The 24,558-nt window shown below is 40.3% G+C and overlaps 1 protein-coding gene across 1 annotated transcript in view; it reads right to left on the bottom strand.

The window, feature by feature from the left end:
* dnah9l (dynein, axonemal, heavy polypeptide 9 like) overlaps positions 1 to 24,558 on the bottom strand; it is a 317,674-nt gene that overhangs the window by 190,676 nt on the left and 102,440 nt on the right. Inside the window, 8 exon segments of the mRNA XM_063052593.1 lie at positions 1,597 to 1,674; positions 2,789 to 2,983; positions 3,590 to 3,682; positions 3,833 to 3,975; positions 10,212 to 10,324; positions 10,411 to 10,556; positions 17,368 to 17,524; positions 21,583 to 21,743. Coding sequence (XP_062908663.1) covers positions 1,597 to 1,674; positions 2,789 to 2,983; positions 3,590 to 3,682; positions 3,833 to 3,975; positions 10,212 to 10,324; positions 10,411 to 10,556; positions 17,368 to 17,524; positions 21,583 to 21,743 — 1,086 coding nt within the window.

Below are 24,558 nucleotides of genomic sequence, written 5' to 3'. Positions count from 1 at the left end.
CCCTTGCATGCTTTCCATCCGTGCTGGGTTGAGCGTCGAGCTAGCAACTTGGACTCGTAAAAATAAGAAAGCCTGCTTAAAAAAAAACAGCGTCCCGATGATGATGATGATTCTTCTTTCTTCTTCTTCTTCTTCTTCATCATCATAATCTATACCTTGCCCTGTGAAGGCAAGTATGCCTTCTTCACCATCCTATCTACCTGTGCTGCCACTTTCAGGGAACTGTGGATTTAAATCCCCAAGGTCTCTGTTCATTAATGTTCCTTAGCACCCTATAATTGACAGTACATGTCCCATCCCATCTGGCAATGACCAACCAAACTTTCAGTTAGATCCATATCCTACTGCAGCATTGGTGTGAGAATGGGAAGTTGAAATGGTATTCATCTGGGAATTCAGGATGGCTGTTGTAGACAGTAAACTAGCCAGCTTGCACTTGGTCTCACCAGTTCAGAGAAGGTCACACTGGGAACACCAAATGCAGTACGCAAGTTTGGAAGTGAAAATGAATATTCGCCACACTTTAAGGACTGTTTGGGCTCCTGGATGGTTCTGAGGGATGAGATGTACACAAGTTTTGTACTGGCAAAAATGACAAAGGATGATGTGCTGGATGCAGAGGCTGATAGTGCAGTGAGGACCAGGGAACTCTATCTTTGTTCCGTGTGAGAGGTGATAGGTGAGAGCAGGTCCAAGAAACACAGGTTTCTATCAACCACAATAAAATGGAAGTCACATTTCCTGAAAAAGGAGGGTATTTCAAATATACTGGAATGGATGGGCTCATCTTGAGAACAGATGCTGTAGAGACAAAGTAACTGGGAGAATGGGATAGCATTCTTCCAAGAGATAGGATGGCTAGAATTGGGGAGATGAGGGAGCCAATGGAAATAAGCAAATGCCAGTGGATAGTTTTCTCTTGAGATGGAAACAGAAAAATCTAGAAAACAGAAGTGTCAGAAACTATCAAAGTGAATTTGAGAATGAGGTGGAAGTTAGTCGCAAAGGTGATAAACTTGATGAGTTCAATATGGGTGCAGGAAGCAGCACGAATACAATAATCAGTGTAATGGAGAAAGAGTTGGGTGGTGATACCAGAGAACGTTTGGAACAAGCCAACACTAAATCAGGCACAGCTAGGGCCCATAGTGACACATTTGATCTGTTGGAAGCAAGAGATGTCGTTCAGAGCAAGAACAAGTTCAGTCTGGCATATGATAGTGTTGCTGGAGGGAACTGGTTGGATCTTTACTGCAGAAAGAAGTGGAGATCCTGATGGGGCTGGAGGTGTATAAAGAGAGAGGGGGCTGAGGAATTTGAAATTGTCAAAAAGGTGGAGGGCTTCCTGGGTGTCCCCAATGTAGGCTGTAGATGAGTAGAGACAGGGTAGAGTCAAGGGCTGAGGAGCAAAGAGCAGATAGAAACAATGGGTGCAGCAGGGAAGTCCTGTCTGTGGATGTTGGCTAAGGGACAGAAACAGATAGGGCGGGATCATGTGTGGTGTAAAAGGGTGCTTGAAAGTCAGCACATTCTGTCGGCTAAGAGACATTGTCTTTAGCTGTCAAATGTGCTTCAATTGGTGGTTTTTCCACTCACTTGGCTCTTTCTGGTTCCAGCGTCACCCACAACAAAAACTGAATGCCACTCTGCCAGCAGCTCCTCCAGTTGCGTAACCTGACCAAACACAAACAATAGTCTCAAAAGTCTGGCCTTAGTGGCTGCTCTGGTACTCGCCAATTGTACAAACTTATTTATTTTAAGATATAAAATGGTTCATTTTCTTTGTTGTTTTTTGCACTTGACTTCTTCAATAAGAATGGTGGCTGGCAGCACATCTAAAACCCCTTCCAAACCACTTCAAAAAGCACAGCAGCTGGAGATGCCAATTGCAGTATTGACCTATGACTCGTGCAGTTGTAATCAAGTGGAATATTTATGATCAGCACATTAGATAATCAGTTTTTCATACAAAGATCAAAAGTTAGCCTTTTATGTATAAAAGTTTTTAATTTTGTTTAACCTTAAAGAAAACTCATGCACTGCACACCCACGTTGAACAGGGCAGAAATACAGATCATGGTTGATTACTCAGTGAAAAAAATATGATACCAAAATTCAGTAACCAATTATTTGTACAATAACTCATCCACAATTTTCATTCCTGTAAGTAATTGGCAGAAGCAAGGACAGAAAAGGGACAACATCAAAAAGACGCCTCAGTGCAAAGTGATTGTCACCATGTCCCAGGCAAAGGCAGAAGATCTAAGGAGAATGGATCAACCCCAGGGGAAACACCAGAGAACAACGAATCGGAAGAAAAACAGAGGTTATGATAGCCTGGTAGCAGGACATAGGACCGTTAGAAATAAAAACAAATAAATTAGTACAAGGATATAGCAAAATAGCACAGTAATTTCAAGGTTAAAAACAATTTTCACAATATAAAACTGAACAATAAAAGGTGTGCTTACTTTACTACCTTGAAAAGAAAAAATTGTAGATTCAGCTTAGGAAGCATATCAGTTATGGCTTGACAAGTTAAAGATGGTAACATATTGTTAGAAACATTGGGCATATACACATTTTAAAACAGTAAAAAAAAAACAACTTCTGATCATCTTTAGCAACACACACAAAAAATGCTAGTGGAACGCAGCAGGCCAGGCAGCATCTATTGGAAGAGGTACCGTCAACGTCTCGGCCTGAAATTCCAGCATCTGCAGATTTCCTCATGTTTGCATTCTGATCATCTTACTTAGATTTATTAAGTATAAGCTATTATCTTCACCTTTAATATAAAGTTATCCTCTGGTTGTAGGTGCAGTTCTGAAATAGACTGGCGCACCATCTGTTCCAAATCTACATCTCTCTTGCATGGGACGTCCAACAATGGAAAAAGATCACCAATCAGACCCAGGAATATGGGAACATCGTTGGTAGCAATTTTCAGCAGATTAAAATCTCTCAAAGCATGCATTAGGACCTGGAAAACAGCAACATAGAAATAATAATAAACCTGAGGGGAGGGGGGACATGGGGTGAGGGTGGGTGAGATGGGGGGAGAGGGTGGGGAGGGTGTGGAGATGGGGAGAGGAGGGGGGGAGAGGAGAGGGGGGAGAGGGGAGGGGGAGAGGGGAGAGGGGAGAGGGGAGGAGGGAGATGGGGAGAGGAGAGAGGGGAGGGGGGAGATGGGGAGAGGAGAGAGGGGAGGGGAGGGGGGAATGCAGGGAAGAGATAGGGAGGTAGGGAGGGGTGGGGTAGAGGGGAGATGGGGAGGGGTAGGGGAGAGGGGAGATGGGGAGGGGTAGGGGAGGGGGGAATGTGGGGAGAGATGGGGGAGGTGGGAGAGGTGGGGGAGAAGGGAGGCCGGTGAAAGTGAGGGAGAGGGGTAATGAGTGGGTGAGGGGGACAGGATGATCATCACAATTTCAGCCACGTACAACCTCCCACAAAGCATCAGTGCAGCTCCATTCCCAACTTCGCTCTCCATCATCCTACCCACTCTACTTCTAGTTCATCATCATTTTAACTCAGATTTACACAGAAACCAGATCAATTTCCTGTAGTGGCAACTACGATTTCTATTTACCTGTTCCTCAGGTCTATTTTGATCTCCTCTCTTCAGTGATCCAGCAACAACAAGTACAGACTTTATAGCACTTAGGCCCCAGTCATAATGGTCCTACAAGATAAGCATTTAAATATGAAACAAATCAAATGAAGCAAAAGCAAAACTCTTTAGTAAGTTACTTCAACAGACACTTTACCTGTTTTGACAAAAGTTCACAGCAAAGCAAAACTGTTTAGCAAGTTACTTCAATAGATACTTCACCTGTTTTGACAAAAGTTCACGGCAAAGTGTGTAGAGACTTATGAATTTTCTGGCAAGCATCCGAGCATCTATGAATCCTTCTGCCATCAACATGATCTCACATATCAGCTCAAAGTCTGGGAATACCATTGCACAAGGCCTGATAATTGGAAAAAAATGTTATTAGACATTTTGAAAAGTTAGAATAAACCAATTTTCCACAAAACCACTTTTGCTCTAATCCACCTAACTGACAATCTATTACACAAAATACTCTGCAGATGCTGGGGTCAAAGCAACACTCACAACACGCTGGAGAAACTCAGCAGGCCGGGCAGCATCCATGGAAATAATCAGTCAACGTTTCGGGCTGGAACCCTTCGTCAGGACTGAAGAGGAAAGGGACAGAGACCATACAAAGAAGGTGGGGGGAGGATGGGAAGGAAAAGGCTGGTAGATTCCAGGTGAAAAACAAGTAAGGGGAAAGATAAAGGGGTGGGGGAGGAGAAGCAGGGAGGTGATAGGCAGGAAAGGTGAAGAAGGAATAGGGGAAAGCACAATGGGTAGTAGAAGGAGATGGAACCATGAGGCAGGTGATAGGCAACTGGGGGAGGGGGCAGAGTGAAATAGGGATAGGGGAAGGGAGGGGGAGGGAATTACCGGAAGTTGGAGAATTCTATGTTCATACCAAGGAGCCGGAGACTACCTAGACGGTATATGAGGTGTTGCTCCTCCAGCCTGAGTTTAGCCTCATCATGGCAGTAGAGGAGGCCTTGTATGGGGATACCTGAATGGGAATGGGAAGCATAGTGTTGCCTCACTTGGAAGGACTGTTTGGGGCCTTGAGTGGTGGCAAGAGAGAGGTGTAGGGACAGGTGTAGCACTTACGCTTACATGGATAAGTGCCAGGTGGGAGATCCGTGGGGAGGGACGTGTGGATCAGGGAGTCACAGAGGGACCGATCCCCGCAGAAAGCAGAGAGGGGTGGAAAGGGAAAGATGTGCTTAGTGGTGGGGTCCTGTTGAAGGTGGTGAAAGTTGTGGAGGATAATGTGCTGGATCCGGAGGCTGGTGGGGTAGTAGATGAGGACAAGGGGAAATCTCTCCCTGTTGTGGTGGTGGGAGGATGGGGTGAGGGCGGAAGTGCGGGAAATGGAGGAGATGCGGGTGAGGGCATCATTGATGACGGCAGAAGGGAAACCACAATCCTTAAAGAAACAGGACATTGAGATGTCCTGGAACAGAAAGCCTCATCCTGGGAGCAGATGCGGCGAAGATGGAGGAACTGGGAATAGGGAATGGCATTTTTGCATGTGGCAGCGTGGGAAGAGGTATAGTCGAGGTAGTTATGTGAGTCAGTGAGTTGTAGAAGATGTCAGTGGACAGTCTGTCTCCAGAGATGGAGACCGAGAGATCGAGAAGGGGGAGAGAAGTGTCTGAGATAGACCAAGTGAATTTGAGGACTGGGTGGAAGTTTGAAGTAAAGTCGATGAAATTGACGAGCTCAGCATGGGTGCAGGAAGCAGCACCAATGTAGTCGTCAATGTACCGAAGGAAAAGTTGGGGAGCAGTACCAGAATAGGTTTGGAGCACAGACTGTTCCACATAACCAACAAAGAGGCAGGCATATCTGGGGTCCATGCGAGTTCCCATAGCTACACCCTTAGTCTGAAGAAAGTGGGAAGAGCCAAAAGAGAAGTTATTAAGTGTGAGTACCAGTTCCGCCAACCAGAGGAGGGTAGTGGTGGTGGGGAACTGGTGAGGTCTATTGTCCAGAAAGTAGTGGAGGGCTTTGAGGCCAATCTATTCTCCCAACTGCTTTTTAGTGCTTTTCTTTTCTGGATTATTTCATTATCATGGATATTTTCTCTCCACTATTGGAATCTAAAATAAAACCATCTTAAACTTGATTCAATTGATTTATTTTTTAAATAGAGTTAGGTCAGATGGATTCTATGAAGGGTTCATGACTGAACTTCTTATTGTTTACCAGAGCAACTCTTTGTGGTCACAGTATTCACTACCTTTCCCCACCAGCAGCGCCGCAACATAGTTTTCTTCACGTTTTATGTCTCAGTTGTGTTCTCACAAGTTCTCAACAACTGAAATTTCCATCTCAGTTTTCCATCACCCCATAATGTGGCTTAACGTCCCTTTGATATATTAAACACAAAATACTCTGCAGATGCTGGGGTCAAAGCAACACGCACAAATGCTGGAGGAACTCAGAAGGTTGGGCAGTATCCGTGGAAACGAACAGTCAACGTTTCGGGCCGAGACCCTTCATCCTGACTGAACATCGTGCAATCACAGAAAAGCTGGAAGGTGGAGAGGGGAGAGGAACCTGAAGGGCAACTCCGCATACCTGGAGTGTAGCCGGTATATGGAATGAGCAGCCAAGAGGAACTGGCTGAGGCAGGTTCACTGACATTTAAAAGGAACATATACAAGGAAAGGAAGGGATATAGGCCACATGTGGGCAAACTGGATGAGCTAGGTCGTGGGAATTCTCGTTGGCATGGATCAGTTGAGCTGAAGAGCCTGTGCCATACTCTATGACTTTCGCCAGTTAAATCACCCACTTATCTGATTTGCTTCAGCACGGTCAACATGGAAATGGTAGCACGAAGGGTCTGTGTATCTGTTCTGTATGATTCTACTATAAACGACAAGTGGAATTTGTGATGTTTTGTAACTCCTGAAATTAATTGAAAGAAAAATACAAAAGGCAGGAATACTTGTGAAGCTGAGGATATTTGTGTGTTTAGTTTTCTTCTTCCCTCTTTTCTAATGAGACACTCACAGATGACGTGGTGGGGTAATGACTTGTGCCATTAATGTACTTATCGAAAACCCATAATGAATCATGTAAACAAAGAATGCTTAATCAAACAGTATACTTACAATATTACTCAAATATTACTGGAACATAAAATACACAACACTCCTCCCTGTTTAGCCATAAACTCCAACTCAATATAGAATGCATCTCAATTTAAATATGTAACATATTGCTGTCAAGTCATTATATCTACAGTATACATACAATTACACACAGTATACTATATACCGGTCCCCAACCACCAGGCCACGGACCGGTACCGGGCCGCAAGGCAAGCGCTACTGGGCCATGAGGAAACGATACGATTTGGTGATATGAGTCAGCTGCACCTTTCCTCATTTCCTGTCACACCCACTGCTGAGTTTGAACGCATGTGAGGTCATTACCCGCATGTCATCCATGTCAGCGCGGGAAGGAGATCAACTCCTCAAGCTTGCAAATGACGGCGGGCTGAAAAGTATGTTTGACATAACATCTCTGCCGGCATTCTGGATCAAAGTCAAGGGTGAATATCCTGAGATAGCCACGAAAGCACTGAAAATGTTGCTTCCATTTCCAGCACATCTCTGCGATGAATGTAACAAAAACTAAACTGCGGAATAGACTGGACATAAGGAACCCTCTTCGAGTATCGCTGTCTCCCATCACCCCTCAATAGGACCATCTTGTTGCAGGGAAACAAGCCCAGGGCTCGCACTGATTCAGCGATATTGGTGTGTTGCAATGATTTTATATGTTCATACGGGGAAAATATGTGCTGTGTGTTTAACATCCAAACGTTACTTAAAATGTTATGATGCTATTGTTATATGTTATATAACCATATAACAATTACAGCTCGGAAACAGGCCATCTCTGCCCTTCTAGTCCGTGCCGCACGCTACTCTCACCTCGTCCCACCGACCTGCACTCAGCCCATAACCCTCCATTCCTTTCCTGTCCATATACCTATCCAATTTAACTTTAAATGATAATATCGAACCTGCTTCTGCCACTTCTACTGGAAGTTCGTTCAACACTTACTTCAAGCTCTCCTGTCCTCCCCTGATAACTGACTTATCACTATATTCATGCGAGGAAAATATGTGGTGTGTGTTTAATATTAAATTCGTTAGATAAACCCTTTTAGAAACAAAATTGAGTGTATTAGCCACTTATCACCGATATTCCGGTCGTGATTGACTACCCCCCACCCCCCGCGCGAACAGAATCTCCAAAAACGATTTGTAAAAAAAAAATCGGCACGTGCAAGTCACGCATGCGCACTGGTGCCCACACAAGGCTTCATGGTCATTGTAGTCTTTTTGGGGTAAACGCAACGTATTTGACTGCTACTCTTATCCATTGGCAACCACCCCTCCCCCCCCACCACCCCGGTTGGCCGGTCCACAAGAATATTGTCAATATGAAACCGGTCCGCAGTGCAAAAAAGGTTGGGGACCCCTACTATATAATACAACTACTACATATGCACCCACAGCATGGTTAATGTTAAATTGACCCATTCTGGCCTGAAGATTTAATTGATGTGGAGGATTTCTTTCTTTCCTGGGATAATGGCTTTCCTGACAAGGAGGGTCACTTTGCTTGGCAAGTAAGACATGTTGCTATGAGACAATCTCAGGTTCCGGGGCCTCCTTGTGCTGGTTGTAGGAGTTGAGTCTGGGACTGCAGGAAGTGGTTCTGACATCTCTGGACACCTTTCTTCTCTAACAATTGATTCTGCTCTCCTCAACTGATCATTGTGTGGTTCCCAGATGACATCAGACGCAATCTCCACCGTGGAGGAGAGTGGTCTGGTTCTGTCCTTAATCTTTCCACGTACCCACTGTTGATCACCTCTGTAGTCCCTCGCCGGGACTGCTTGTCCAGGAGTGAAACATCGAACCCCCTTGTTTGAGGAGATCCAAGTGTGAATGCAAGGGACGGCCCAGGAACAGCAGGGCTGGTGAGTTGTTGGTTGTGGAATATGCTGCATTGTGATATGCAAGGAGGAAATTGGTGAGTTTCTCATTCAGTGTTAGTGTAGTGTGTTCTGCTGACATTGCTCACAGTGTGTTCTTTAGACTTGGAACAAACCTTTCCACCAAGCCATTTGTAGCTGGGTGGTACAGTGTAGATGCAGTATGTCTTATTCCATTCATTTTCAGGAATGACTGAAACTGTTCCACAACAAACTGTGATCTATTGTCACTGATTCTGGATCACCAGTCCTCGAGAAAAGACTTCTCAATACACCAGTGTGTGAGGCTGCAGTGGAGGCCATTGAGAACACTTCTGGTCACTTACTAGCTGCATCCACTACTACCAAGAGATCTGTGTGAATGGTCCGACAACATCCACATGACTCCTCTGCCAGGGCAATGCAGGCCAATCCCAGGGATGGAGAGGCGCTGATCCTGGCTTCTTCTGGACATGTTTGCATCCTGTACAGTGTATGGTGAGCTGCTTGATTTGCAGATCTATCCCAGGCCACCAGACAAAACTTCAAGTCAATGCTTTCATTTTGACCACACCAGGAGGACCAGCATATAGCTCCTCCAACACTTTAGATCTCGGCTTGGATGGTACAACAATTCTCAATCCCACATAAGGCAACCACTGTCAAGGACAAGTTCATCCCAATACAGGTAAAATAAAAAAAAGGGAAACTGGAATTTCAGTTCTGGTTTCAGCCATTTTGGGTAGCCATGTAGACCTAAACAATATGGGGTCTTTCCTGGTTTCCCTTTGGGCCATCTCTACCATAACAGGGAGACTTTCAATTTGTTTTAGGAGAATATGTCAAGAGGAGTGTCTTTCTTTGTCAATTTTTTGGGTATTTCATTTTCCAAGGGTAAACAGGATAATTCATCAGCATTTCAATGGTTAGTTACCCCCTTGAATTCGATCTCCAAGAAACAGAGCCCATCTCTATATTCACCTTTAACCTGCATTGGTCTGGTGTGTATGAGGCCCTGCCACAAAGGTAACACATTTTTTCAGTCAGGTTGATTTCTGTTTTGACATTTCAATTTTGTTCACGTTCACTTTCATTCCTGACTTCAACTCACTCGAGTCTGACTGCTCTTTTAAATGTGAGTTGTACTTTAGTTGCTTTTGAATATTTTCTTGTGAGATTCCACTAGCTAAAATGATCTCTCAGTGCATTATTAAGCCCATTACTGAACTGACACTGCTCAGACAATCTCTTCAATTCAGCCACACATGCTGAAATGGACTCCCCTTCCTGCTGCCAGATCTGCTAAGCATTTTTCCAGGATTTTTTTTTTTTGGTTTTTGAGTTTCAGATTTCCAGCAGTGGCAGTTTCTTCTTTTGATTTTCATAGATATTGGAGTGTCGCATTCACCCACCTTACAGCTCACACACTTGATAACTATAACCTACACTGGCACAAAGAACATCTTTGTAGGTTTGATAGCAAAGGAGATATTGGGCAATAGGTCAAAGCCTTCTCAACCACATTTCTGTTGTCTAATCACATTGGCGTAATTTCAGAAATGGAACAAAACTTGTCAACATGTCATATTTAGTATCTTGGTAGTATCAACATACCTAACAGAGCTTTAAAGTTTTCAGGAAGTTCTGCTCTTCCTGCATATCCTGGATTTAGGGTAATAAATATTCCAACAGAAGGTCTCAACTCAATAAGCTCTCCTAGAAAATAAAATCTGTTGATTCAAAATTGTATGTTAATACAACAGAAATGTCAGTGGATTATTTGTTTAACACATCATCACATCACAATGTTCCTTACCTTTTTTTCTTGTTTTTAATTGCATCTTGAATAGTTTTCACTTGTACAGCTACGACTGAGAGAACTTCCACTGAAATGTGATTAAATTCATCAAAACATCCCCATGCTCCTGTTTGTGCAAGGCCTTTATATATATATCCTATGGACTGATATTATAAATATTAAGAACTGATGAGTAATGACCATTTTTAAGACATATCAAATAAAGGATTAACTTGAAGAATGACAGAAACAGCCAGAAAATAATTTAAGTATCTGGAGATCTACATTTTAAAAGCTGCAAGATATTGGTTCTGATGGCTCAGGGAATTGTACTCTTTCCTCTGAATCAAAATGCTGTGGCCTCAATTTCCATTCCACGAGACAAGCATATTAAAAATATCTAAAGCAATAGTCCAGTGCACTACTGAGGATATGCTGAACTCTTCATGACTCTGTATTTTGGATCAAGCAGAAAATAAGGACCCTTCTACTTACCTTCATGGTCGAAAGTCACATTATCTAATTATTACCAGACTGGAACTTGTCAAACACTAAACGAGTTTTGTATTTTCCAACTCATAAAACACTTCAACATACGTATATAAAGGAACATCTTAGGGAAGAAAAAAGTCGTCATTTTACGTATTTCCTTTGTGGCCTTAAATTTTGTAGTTTTTTAAAATCTATTTTGTTTTGTATGTTTTTATAACTAGTTTATGTTAATAATCTCATTTTTTTTTGTTTTGTTTACTCATGGGTCTGGGGTTTATTGCGGTTTTTTTATATTTTCTGGCTTTTACTCTGTTATATTATGTGTTTATTTTAATTGAGTTATCTTTTTTTTATTCTTTTGCTGTTTTATAATCAGCTGATCTTTTTTATATTTACACTTATTTTAGGGAGCATATACCGGAAGTCATGGGGGTAGTTTTAGTGCTTGCTTCTTTCGGGCTGGTCTGCGTTAGATTTAGCCTTGGGGTCATGGGGTGGGGGTGGTGGGAGGGGCTTCACGTTTTAGTTTCCTTCTTCTTGGGCTATGTACATTATTGAAGTATTGGTTGCATTCTTCTTCCTGGTATCTCTTGTATGTTCTGTTCCCTTTCCGGGTTCGTGGGTCGAGCCTATCGTCAATCCTCCTTGTTGCAGGTTGACTTTAGGGTTTATGGAGTCTATTATTAATTTTGTCTCCTGGAATACTAATGGTCTTAATCATCCTATTAAAAGGAAAAAAGTTTTTAAAGTGTTCCGGAGACTTAAAGCACAAATTTTATTTTTACAAGAGACCCATGTGCGGAGGGGGGACAGACTACGTTTTTTTAAATTCTGGAAGGAACAACAGTTTCATTCGAACTCCAATGCTAAGATTCGAGGCGTCTCTATTTTTATAGACTCCTCAGTTACTTTTATAAAACATGATATTATTTCTGATCTGAATGGTAGATTTCTATTGGTTAGTGGTCTACTATTTAATAAAAAGGTAGTTTTGGTTAATGTCTATGCTCCTAATATGGACTGTCCAGAATTTTATAAATCATTATTTAATCAGTTCCCGAATTTGAATGAGTTTTCATTGATCTGGGGCGGAGATCTTAATACCTGTTTGTCTCCAGCTTTGGGCCGTTCGGCTCCTCTATGGACCTTACCTAATAAATCTGTAACTTTGATTAATTCATTCCTTTCTGATTCTGGGTCGACGGACATTTGGCGTTTTTTGCATCCTCAGGAAAAAGATTTTTCTTTTTTTTCACATGTTCACCATTCCTATTCAAGAATTGATTATTTCTTTATTGATTCTCGTCTTATTTCTTCAGTGATTAAATGTGATTATGACTCTATAACCATTTCGGATCATGCTCCACTTAAGCTTTCTGTTAAAATTCTGGCCAATACACAAAATAATAGACAATGGCATTTTAATTCGCTGTTGCTTCAGGACTCGGACTTTGTTAGCTTTGTGAATGAACAGATTGATCTTTTTTTTTACAATCAACTATACAGAGGATATTTCTGTGAACATTCTTTGGGATACTTTTAAAGCTTATATTCGTGGTCAGATTTTCTCGTATTCTGCTGCTTTGAGGAAGCTGAAGCAGGAGGAGTTGGTAATTGTGGACAAGATTAAGGAAATCGATAAGAAATATGTTATAGCTCCTTCTGAGGAGTTATATAAACAAAGAACTGAACTTCAAATGGAACACAGTTTATTACTTTCGTCCTCGATTGTAAACCAATTAAAGAAAACAAGAAGTGAATTTAATGTACACAGTGACAAAATTGGCAAACTGTTGGCTAATCAACTGAAGTCTAATTATGCTAAATCTCAAATTAATCAGATTTATAACCAAAATGACCGACTGATACTTGATCATGTGGGGATTAATCAAACCTTCTGTGATTTTTATTCTTCCTTATATCAATCAGAGTCTCCTCGAGATTCTAAATATATGAATGATTTTTTTAGATAATCTAGACTTCCCTGAGATTTCACAGGATATGTCTTCTATGTTAGATACTCCCATTACCACGGATGAGATTAAGAATGTTATTTTCTCTATGAATTTGGGGAAAGCTCCTGGCCCTGATGGGTTTACCGTAGAATTTTATAAATGTTTCGCTCCTTCATTAATCCCTTGGTTCTGTAGGGTTTTTGAGGCTTCAGTAAAACTTGGTAAACTTCCTGAATCTTTCAATAGAGCGTCAATCTCTCTAATATTAAAGAAGGATAAAGATCCAGCTCAATGTGCATCTTATAGACCAATATCTTTATTAAATGTTGATTCTAAAGTTTTTTCTAAGTTATTAGCAAATAGATTAGAAAAAGTACTTCCTTCTATTATTTCGGAAGACCAAACGGGTTTTATTAAAGGTCGTTACTCTTTTTATAATATTTGCACACTGTTAAATATTGTTTATACTCCCTCACAAAATGTTCCTGAGTGTGTTATCTCTTTAGATGCCGAGAAAGCTTTTGATAGAGTAGAATGGCCTTATTTATTTAAGGTGTTTGAAATGTTTAATTTTAGCTCGAAATTTATATCCTGGATTAAACTGTTATATCATTCTCCTGTGGCCTCGGTCTGTACTAACTCTTTAAGTTCACCTCTTTTCCCTCTTTTTCGAGGTACTCGACAAGGTTGTCCTCTTAGTCCTTTATTATTTGATATTGCATTAGAACCTCTTGCAATTGCCATTCGAGAATCTCCAAATATTACTGGGATAACTCGGGGCTTAAAGTCCCATAAAATATCACTCTATGCTGATGACTTACTTTTATATATTTCTAATCCCCAAAAATCCATCCCGGCTGTTTTAGAGCTATTAGCACAATTTGGTCTTTTTTCAGGTTATAAATTAAATCTTAGTAAGAGTGAACTTTTCCCGATTAATAAACAACTTCCTTTATATCATAACTTTCCATTTAAATTGATTAATAATTATTTTTCATACCTTGGGATTAAAATGACTTGTAAATACAAAGATTTATTTAAGATTAACTTTTTACCATTAATAGACCATATTATTCAACTTTCATCTAAATGGTTTCCTTTATATTTAACTTTGATTGGTCGTATTAATGCAGTTAAGATGTTTTTTTTGCCAAAATTTTTATATATATTTCAGGCATTACCAATCTTTGTTCCAAAACCTTTTTTTGACAAAGTCGACTCTAAAATCTCTTCATTTATTAGGCAAAATAAAAACCCGAGACTGGGTAAAATACGTTTACAGAAAGCTAAGAGAGATGGAGGCTTAGCATTACCTAACTTTAGATTTTATTACTGGGCAATTAATATTCGACATATGAAATTCTGGTTACTTGACCAGGATATACTATCCATTCCTAAATGGGTAGCATTGGAATTACAATCTGTTCAGGGTTATACACTTGGCTCTATTTTAGGTTCCTCTCTTCCTTTTGATTTGAAACACCTTAAACAGGTGTCTAACCCGATAGTTAAATATACCTTACGTATTTGGTTTCAATTCAGAAAATTTTTTGATCTTAATCAATTTGGGTTAGCGATTCCTATTTTAGGTAACATATTTTTTCCTCCCTCTTTTACGGATCGTGCTTTTCAAATTTGGAAGACTAAGGGTATTTCACGGTTTTTGGATTTATTTTTAGATGGTTCCCTTATGTCTTTTGAACAATTATCTAATAAATATAATTTATCAAGAATACATTTTTTTAGATATCTACAAGTTAGAAATTTCCTAAGTACTATACTTTCTTCCTTTCCAATGCTTCCTCCTACATACATTTTAGATACTATAATTAACCTTAATCCATGTCAGAAAGGTGCATCGGCTATGATTTATAATATTATTATGAAACTTAGGAAAGCTCCATTTGATAAGATTAGGGTAGATTGGGAACGGGAATTGGGGTTTATCATTTCCGTGGATGACTGGGGGCAGATTTTACAATTAGTCAATACTTCCTCTATCTGTGCTAAACATTCCCTAATTCAATTTAAAGTTGTTCATAGAGCACATATGTCCAAAGATAAATTAGCACGCTTTTATTCTCATATTAATCCTTTTTGTGATAGATGTCCGGGGCAGATAGCCTCTTTAACTCATATATTTTGGTCTTGCCCTACTCTGGAAACTTTTTGGAGAGACATTTTTAATATTATTTCCAAGGTATTGAATATAGATATCTCTCCTCACCCTATTACTGCTATCTTTGGACTACCTAAAATTTCCAGTAATCTTTCCCCTTCAGCCCGTAGAATGATTGCATTTCTTACTTTAATGGCGAAAAGATGTATCTTACAACATTGGAAAGAGCTTAATGCTCCAACTACCTTTTTTTGGTTTTCTCAGATGATATTATGCTTGAATTTGGAGAAAATTAGAAGCAATCTTTATGACTCCTCATTTAAATTTGAACAGACCTGGAGATCTTTTATTCAATATTTTCATTTAATGTAATATATACTCTTCTTGTTTTTTTTTACTGTTTTTAATGGAAGTCGGGATTGAGGACGTGATTTTAAGTTTTTTTAACTCTGTTTGGTTTCAAGTTAGCCCATTGCTTTGCTTTTAGTTAGTTGCACGGTGGGTTTTTTTGGGGTTTTTTTTTTCCTTTTCTCTATTGATATATATATAAAAATTAGTATACTATTATGTTACCTTGGTACGTTATGTTTAAATTACATTGTTTGTAGTATTTTTTTGTGTTAATATCTTCTGTAATTTCATTATATTCTAACAGTGTATTAGTGCCTATATGGCTTACCTTTTTGTATACTTATTCAATAAAAAGATTTAAAAAGAAAGAAAGAAAAAGAAAAAAGTTAATTCCACAAGGTTCCCCAATTTGGCTGGTTCATGGGAAAGAATTTGAAGTATAAACATTCCAATTGCAGGTGCGTTTTGGGTGTAATTTCTAAATTACATCTATTGTTTATGATCAACTGGATTCCAATGACTTGCACTTGTTCATCTTTCACTTTTCATTTATTTGTGTATAAGGACAACAGCTCAGCCCCTGTCAGTGAACTGCTCTAAAGTTATAGTTCAAAATTGTCTGGTTTTATGCACTTATTAGTCCAGTCGAAACTTTGTGCACTTCCGAATCCTCTCATTTACATACTCCAGGAGTTAATAACCAATAAACTCTACAAGTTAAATGCCAATAATATTCTAGAGATAATAAAATTACCGTCCAATTGGTAATATGTGTCAACAAACTTTTGCTCAGATTCTTATCTTCTCTTGGTATCCCTGGTGACTTTGCATTCCAAGCTTGAACAGAAAGGCTACAAAAAGGACAGCTGGCCTTTCAAAGGCCATGTTCAGCCTGGGTGAATCACTACATCTGCACATTGTCGCTGTCATCTTAACTTGTGACTTACTACAAACCTCTGCACTCCCAAAGCAGGAACTCCACCTCCATAGCTTTATAATTTAGATTCAATGTCTTAAGCACAGGGAACATGTCCTGAAACATTAATTAAATTTAATTGCCCACTAATTTTACCTTCGGAGCAATAAAAGAACTAAACTCACACCAAGGCAAGAATTACAAACAAACACAAACCAGTAAATATTGCAGTATGTTTCATCTTGGGTAGGAGTGAGAAAGTAGAGAAATTAGTGGTCTGAATTTTTAATGGCGTACAATGTGAATGGACATTGAGCAATAAGCCTTATTTCCTTCTCCAAAGATGGAAAATACATTCCTTTAAGGTTTAAGTTCATGATAATTATATTCAGAATCAATATAGTAGTTCCATTTATTCTTTTTATAAAGTCAACCAAGGCCATTTTGACTGGTCTTTAATGTCAATAGCTCAAAGTTGAATTTTCATTCCTTTACAAAAGCAGGACCACCACTTATTGCCCATCCTCACGTGGCCTTCAGAAGATGATGGCAAGTGATCTTGAATTGAGGCAGGTCTTTGTAGACCTAAAATATTGTTGGACATAGACCACCCAGAATGTAAACCTCGCAATGAATACTTTTTCATTGACATTTGGTGTATATTCTGAAAAAATACAGTAAATAAAATACAGTGCGGTTGAATAAGGCAAGCCACTTGCCTAGTTATTATTAACTAAGTGCACGATAAATTAGTGACATGAATAGATCGTCATTTCCCCCCTTGCCCAGATTTCCCCAAAGTTCTATTACTGAGGTTTTGATAGACATGACCTTGACTATCAGTGCTAACTGGCAGTTTAACTACTGGGAAACATTACTACATTCAAGCCTGACAGTCTTTAGCTGAAGTCATCAGCCAGTGCCCACAAGTGTGTTTACAGCAAGCATCACTGAATAATGGAAATTTGAGTGATTTCTCCTCACTGATTTGGTCAAATTGATTGCAGCACTCTAATTAGGATTAGGAGATGCTTTCCAACAAATTTCACTCTGTGTATTTAAATATCAAGTTCATTACCATTTCTAGATTTGCAAGTCATAATCATTCTGCAGCCAGGCACAGGATTTCAATGTACTGTTACCTTATAATCCATCTGCTCAGAGCAGTTGAAAACATACACCATTATGCCCCGAGAACGTCCCAGGTCTTTAGTAGTCTCTGTTTTACCAGTTCCAGCAGGTCCTGACGGTGCGCCACTCATGGTCAAGTGTAAAGATTGAGTCAAGGTAATATAACACCTGTAGAACCATTAAAAACAATATCTAAGGAGTGGACACAAAGATGAGTGTTCTGATGTCACAGGAGTGTACAAATCAGAGGACCCTGTTCCAAGGATGTAAAGTTCTAGCCTGATGACAGCAACTTCAATGGGCTATGCTGGTCACTGAAATTCAAGAGAGACTTTCAATCCTTGACGGTTCTCAAAAAGAAATCATGAATCTTGTTTTTTTTAAAATAGGGAAGACTCAGTCAAGAGAAGACATAAGAATTAGTACTTAAATTGTGTCCTTTACATAAAGCTGAGAGTGGTATAAGAAATTACATGGCTTTTTACTAAATGCTTGATGAACTCAGTTTGTTTAAACATTGATTTATTTAGGGAACGTGAGTTGTTGTTTGTTGAGCAAAGTAGATGCCATTAGAAAATCGGGTAAACACGCACTCTCTAGCTACTTTTATGTTAGCAAATAGCATTTAGGCACTCTGGAAAATTTGATTATACTCAATTGTAAAGATGCATATATTAAGTATAAGAATTACCCTGGTCTACTGTCAGGACAAAATCTTAAAAGTTGCTCCCACTCTTCTACTGTAATCCAGAATTGGTATAATCAAAGATTTGTTTGCAAGCTTACCCTCACAGCAAAAATTAGGGTGGAAATGCATCAGCAATTCTGAGGAAATTGGGATTGTGAAAAGCTCTCAAGATTCAAGATTGGTTATTGTCATTTTGCAGTACACAAATGTAAAGGAGAACAAAATAATTGTTACTCCAGATCCAATGTAGCATAAAAAACATAATAAGTATAAATAACACCATAAAATAAATTCACAAGATTAGCTTACATATACAGAGTGATCATATCTACATAGAGTGACGCTAGGTACAGGAGTATCTGTACATAAGATAACTCAGAATCAAGTTTAATTACAGCAGCATATGTTGTGAAATGTGTTGACTTTGTAGCTGCAGTACAATGTAATACAGTAAATGATAAAGTAGTGCTGGTGGGGAACTTGGTGGGGTAGCTTAACAGCCGGAATTATTATTCAGCCTGATGGCTCAGGAAAAAATAACTGATTTTAAGTCTGGAGGTCCTGACGTGGACGCTGTGTAGCCTCTTCCCTGGTGTGAGTGAGACAAACCTTCCATGAGCAGCGACAGTGGTATTGCTGGCCCATTTCTGGCACCTTTCAGTATATATGTCCTTGAGGACGGGTAGGCTGGTGTGGTAATGGGCTGGGCAGTTTTAACTAACGTCCTGTTGGCTGCAGTGCAGTTTCTGAGCCATAGGGTGAAGCAGCATTCTAAGATGCTCCCGACTGTGCATCTGTAAAAGCTTGTGAGTATTGATGTGCATAGTCTAGCTCTCTTCAGTCTCCTCAGAAAGTGGAGGTGTTGCTAAGGTTTCTTGACTGTGGAATACGTGCTCTGGGACCCTGAAAGTTGTGCGAGATGTGCACTCTCAGGAATTTGAAACTGCTTGCAGTTTCCACTGCTGTGCCACTGGTGTGAGTGATGTGAGTTTTCCTGAAATCGATAACCATCTCCTTTTGTCTTGTTGACACGGAGGAAGAGATTATTCGCCTGGCACCAGGCCTCAGACTTTTCCACCTCCTCTCTGTGGGCCATCTTATTATTGTTGGTGATGAGCCCCACTGCTGTCGTGTCATTGGTGAACCTGTCAATGTGGTTGCTCGGGTGTTTGGCCGTGCTGTCTTCTGAGAGCAGAGTGTACAGCACTAGGCTCAGCACACAGCCTTGGGGCTGTGATTTTCTCATGAGAAACTTTGTGAAGCTTCTAAACAGATACTAAAGAATTAAATGCAAACAAATCCCTTTTATGCAATAGAAATGTAAAAATTAATACTGTCATATCATAAACTACTTAAGAATTCTATCTTCTTAGTATGGAATCCTGCCCCGAGGTAAGGGTTACATAACTATTTATAAGTATCTGGCATCATTATGTTCCTACTCTACTTAAATTCCTGTCTTTGGTAGATAGTAATATCCAAAACAGCATCAGCCAATTTGGATAGAATATTTTAAAATGCAAAAAGAGCTTTTGAAATCACAGTCCAGTGAATAGATGCGACTTCATATTCCCAGATTCACTTCATTAAAGCCCTGTAAATATTTTCTTCCAGACAGATTCTAAATGACAGAATTATACTGGCTAACACAGGTAGGGCCAGAGTATGCCAAATCTCAAAACATCTGATAAGATGTGAGGAAACAATAAAGGATTTTCAGTCCTGCCAAAGGGTCTTGGCCTAAAACATCAACTGTACTTTTTTTCCATAGATGCTGCCTGGCCTACTGAGTTCCTCCAGCATTTTGTGTGTGTTGCTCGGATTTCCATCATCTGCAGATTTTCTCGTTTGTGAAGGGATTTTCATCTTTTACTTATCTTTCTTAATTTTTATTTGAAATCTGTAAATTTTGCAAATGGGCTGATGCTACACAGTACAACAATCCCGATTTCTGGTGACCCGGTGACCCTGTGATCTCTGTCTCAGAGACGGAGGTCAGGCTATCTTTAAGGAGGGTGAACACTCACATGGCAGCAGGCCCCAATGGAGCACCTGGTAAGGCTCTGAAAACTTGTGCCAACCAACTGGCAGGAGTATTCAAGGACATTTTCAATCTCTCACTGCTATGGTCGGAAGTTCCCAACTGCTTCAAAAAGGCAACAATTATACCAGTGAAGAGTAGTATGAGCTGTCTTAATGACGAACGTTCAGTGGCACTCACATCAATGGTGATGAAATACTTTGAGAGGTTGGTCATGGCTAGGATGAGTTCCCGCCTCACCAAGGACCTGGACCCACTGTAATTTGCCTATCGCCACAATAGGTTTATGGCAGATGCAATCTCAGATGGAAACAAGGTGTCACAGCAATAACCTTGTACTCAATGTCAGTAAGACGAAAGAGCTGATTGTAAACTTCAGGAAAAAATAAGACGAGGGAGCACGAGACAATCGATCAGAAGTGAAGAGAGTGAGCAGTTTCAAGTTGCTGGGTGTCAAGGTCTCTGAGGACCTAACCTGGTCCCAACATATCAACACAGCAATAAAGAAAGAAAGCAAGATGGCAGCTATATCTCATTAGGAGTTGAAAAAATTTGGTTTGTCAACTAAAATACTTGGAAACTTCTATAGATGTACTCTTGAGAACATTTTCACTGGCTACATCGCTGTCTGTTATCTGGTATGGAGGGAGGGCACTGCACAGGACCGAAGGAAGCTACAGAAAGTTGTAAAGTTAGTCAGATCCATCTTGGATACCAGTACCCAATTCATCTTCAAGGAGCAGCGCCTCAGAAAGCTGACGTCCATCACCCAGGACACGGCCTCTTCTCATTGTTACTGTCAAGAAGTAGGTACAGAAGTCTGAAGGCACACACTGTGGTTCAGGAACAGCTTTTTCCCCCTCTGCCATCCGATTCCTAAATGGACATTGAACCCATGAACACTACCTCACTTTTTTAATATATACTATTTCTGTTTTTGCACTAGTTTAATCTATTCACTTTATATATCTGCTGTTACTGATTTACTTATTTTTTTTCCTTTCTATATTATCATGTATTGCATTGAACTGCTGCTGCTAAGTTAACAAATTTCACAGCACATGCCGGTGATAATAAACCTGATTCTGATTTCATTGGTATTAAAATAAAAATCCAAAATTAATAGCAGAAATTATTTCAAGTTTTTGATTTCTTGATTTGCTTTAACAAAAGGAGGATCAAATACTAAAATTCTGACAGTAGCTAGTAAAGTAAAAAGATGGCACGCTAGTGTAGTGTTTAGCACAACGCTTTACAGTACCAGCGACCCGGGTTCAATTCCCGCTGCTGCCTGTAAGGAGTCTGTACGTTCCCCCCGTGACCGTGTGTTCCAGTTTCCTCACGCAGTCCAAATACGTACCGGTTGGTAGGTTAATTGGTCGTCGTATATTGTCCCGTGACTAAATTGGGGGATTACTGGGTAACGTGGCTCAAAGGGCTGGAAAAGCCTACTCCATACTAAACCCCAGATAAAAAAATAAATTTGATAACACTCACCTGTCAGTCAGAGGGGTAATTACCAAGCAAAGTGTGATACCAAGGTACTCATATGAGTATTGGAAATGGGCATCACAGATATCAACAAAGCAATGTTTCTGTTCATCGTTCCATCTGTGTCGCAATTGCGAGAGCCAGGTAAAAGCCTGACTGTTATTGACCTATAATCATTAACAGTGCATTAACCATAATACTTTTGTTAGGTTTAAAATCAACCAACAACTTTATCAAATTAGAACTGCAATGGCTACTTAGGTTTAGGAAAAAAGTATACTGTAAAATTAAAACAAGTGAATTAAAAAACATTTACCTTCTCAAAGGAACATTGACCTGGATTTTATTGCCAATGGCCCACCATTCACTGTACATGAACCAGTCTCAGCTCTCTTAAAGCCACACAACTTGGCTTTGATCAGCAGGAGCAGGATCTTGAGTGAGCTAATGCAGTGGTGTAGGGCAGGGCTGCTGGAGAGTCCAACAGCAGAGTGCAGCCGCTAAGTTTGAGATGACTTCTTTCTAGTAGAGTCTCAACATTCACTTGCACATGCTGAGAAATATCGGCAGTTTGATTTTAGAAACTGTCAGAATTTTCCAACAAAGTCCAGGCCAGAGCTTATAATTTGAGAAGTGAACTGGAAATTGCCCCTAACTTCACAATGTAACATTAACAACTGAAATGTTGTATATTCTACAATCTAAAGTGTAGTCACTGTTCACATGTGGGAAGAAGGCACTAGTCAATTTACACACAGCACCAGCTGGCAAAACATAACAAAACAATCTGCTTTTCATTCATGATGGTTGAAGGTGGTTGCAGGATAAGCATTGGTCAGAGTATCAAAGACTCTCTTATTATTGAAATAGTGAGGCAGAATTTTACTTTATGTGTATGCATGATGGAATGCATTGAGAAATAGTTCAACAACTTATAGAGAAAAGTGTATTTCTTTACTGTTGCCAGGGATGTTGACCCAGAGCACTACAAGACCATAAGATATAGCAGCAGAATTAGGCCATTCGGCCCATCAAGTCTGCTCCGCCATTTTATCCATTTTCCATCTCAAACCTATTCTCCTGCCTTGTCACTGTAACCTTTCATGCCCTGACTAATGAAGAATCTATCAGCCTCTGCCTTAAATACACCCAATAACCTGGCCTCTACAGCTGTCTGTGGCAACAAATTCTGGAGATTCACTACCCTCAGGCTAAAGAAATTCCTCTTCATCTCCATCCTAAATGAATGTTTCTATTCTGAGGCAGTGCCCTCTGATCCCATACTCCCGCACCGTAAGCAATATCATCTCTACATCCACTCTATCCAGTCCTTTCAAAATTCAATAGATTTCAATGAGATCCCCCCCGCTTCTAAATTCTTGTGAATTCAGGCCCAGAGACATCAAATACGCCTCAGACGATAACACTTTCATTCCTGGAATAATATTTGTGAACCTACTGTGAATCCTCTCCACTGTCAGCACATCCTTTCTTAGATAAGGGGCTCAAAACTGCTCACAATGCTCCGTGAGGCCTTACCAGTGCTTTATAAAGCCTCAGCATTACATCCTTGCTTTTATATTCTGGTCCTCTCAAAATGAATGGTATCTTTGCATTTGCCTTCCTCACCACTGACTCAAGCTGCAAGTTATCTTTTAGGGAATCCTGCACAACGACTCCCAAGTATCTTTGTACCTCAGATTTTTAAAAATTTTCTTCCCGTTTAGAAAATAGTCTATGCTTTTATTCCTTTTACCAAAGTGCATGACCATACACTTCCCGAGACTATTCTATCTGCCACTTCTTTGTCCATTCTCCCAATCTGTCCAAGCCCTTCTGGACTCCCACCTTCCTCAACACTACCTGCCCCCTCACCAATCTTCGTATGGTTCGCAAACGTGGCCACAAAGCCATCAATTCCATGTCATTAGCATGAAACATAGAAAGAATCACTGACCCCTGCAAGACGTCACCGGCAGCCAACCAGAAAAGGCTTCATTTATTCCCACACTTTCCATCCTGCTAATCAGCCAATCCTCTATCCATGGTGGTATCTTTCCTGTAATACCATGGGCTTTTATTTTCTTAAGCAGCCTCATGCGCAGCACCTTGTCAAAGAACTTTTGAAAATCCAAGTAGAAAACATCCACCAATTCTCCTTTGTTTACCCTGCTTGTTATTTCCTCAAAGAGTTCCAACAAATTTGTCAGGTAACATACATTCACCAGCAACCTTTATGTGTGTTGCTTGAATTTCCAGCATCTGCAGAATTCCTGTTGTTTGTTAGGTAACATTTTCCCTTAGGGAAACCGTGCTGACTTTGGCTTATTTAACGTACGTCTCCAAGTACCCCGAGACCTTATCCTTAAACAATCAACTCCAACATCTTCCCAACCACTGAGGTCAGGCTAACTGGTCTATAATTTTCTTTCTTCTGCCTCCCTCCCTTCTCAAGGAGTGGAGTGACATTTGTAATTTTCCGTTCCTCCGGAACCCAGAATCTAGATCATTTCCAGTGCCTCCACAACCTTCTCAGACATGTCTTTCAGAACACGAGGTCCAGAAAACTTATCCGCCTTCAGACCTTTCAGCTTCCCAAGCACCTTTTCCCGAGAGATACCAATTGTGCTCTTTTCTGCCCCTTGACACCCTGGAACTTCAGGCATACTGCCAGCGTCTTCCGTGTCTCCAACTGAGAAGTGGCCTAAGTTTTCAAATTCAGGCTAGAGTGCTATCAGTGAGCCAAGCCTCACACGTGATAATCTTAAAGGACCAAAAGTAAACATGTTGTGTCAAGAGCCTCTATTGTTCCACAAGACACAGTTTAAATTTCACCCACTCAGTACCATTCAATATTTTGCCATTGAAGTGTCGATGTTATTACAACACATGGGCACTCTGGTACTTATAGTGGCAAACTGGAAGATACAGCAAAGCCTATAATGTACATATTTCTTGAAAAATAATTGAATGATATACCAT

The sequence above is a fragment of the Mobula hypostoma genome, chromosome 6 (genome assembly GCF_963921235.1).
Source record: "Mobula hypostoma chromosome 6, sMobHyp1.1, whole genome shotgun sequence".
In the NCBI taxonomy this organism is placed as follows: Eukaryota; Metazoa; Chordata; class Chondrichthyes; order Myliobatiformes; family Myliobatidae; genus Mobula; species Mobula hypostoma.
Note: the sequence above shows the minus strand (reverse complement) of the source record. Positions and strands in the feature narration are given on the sequence as shown.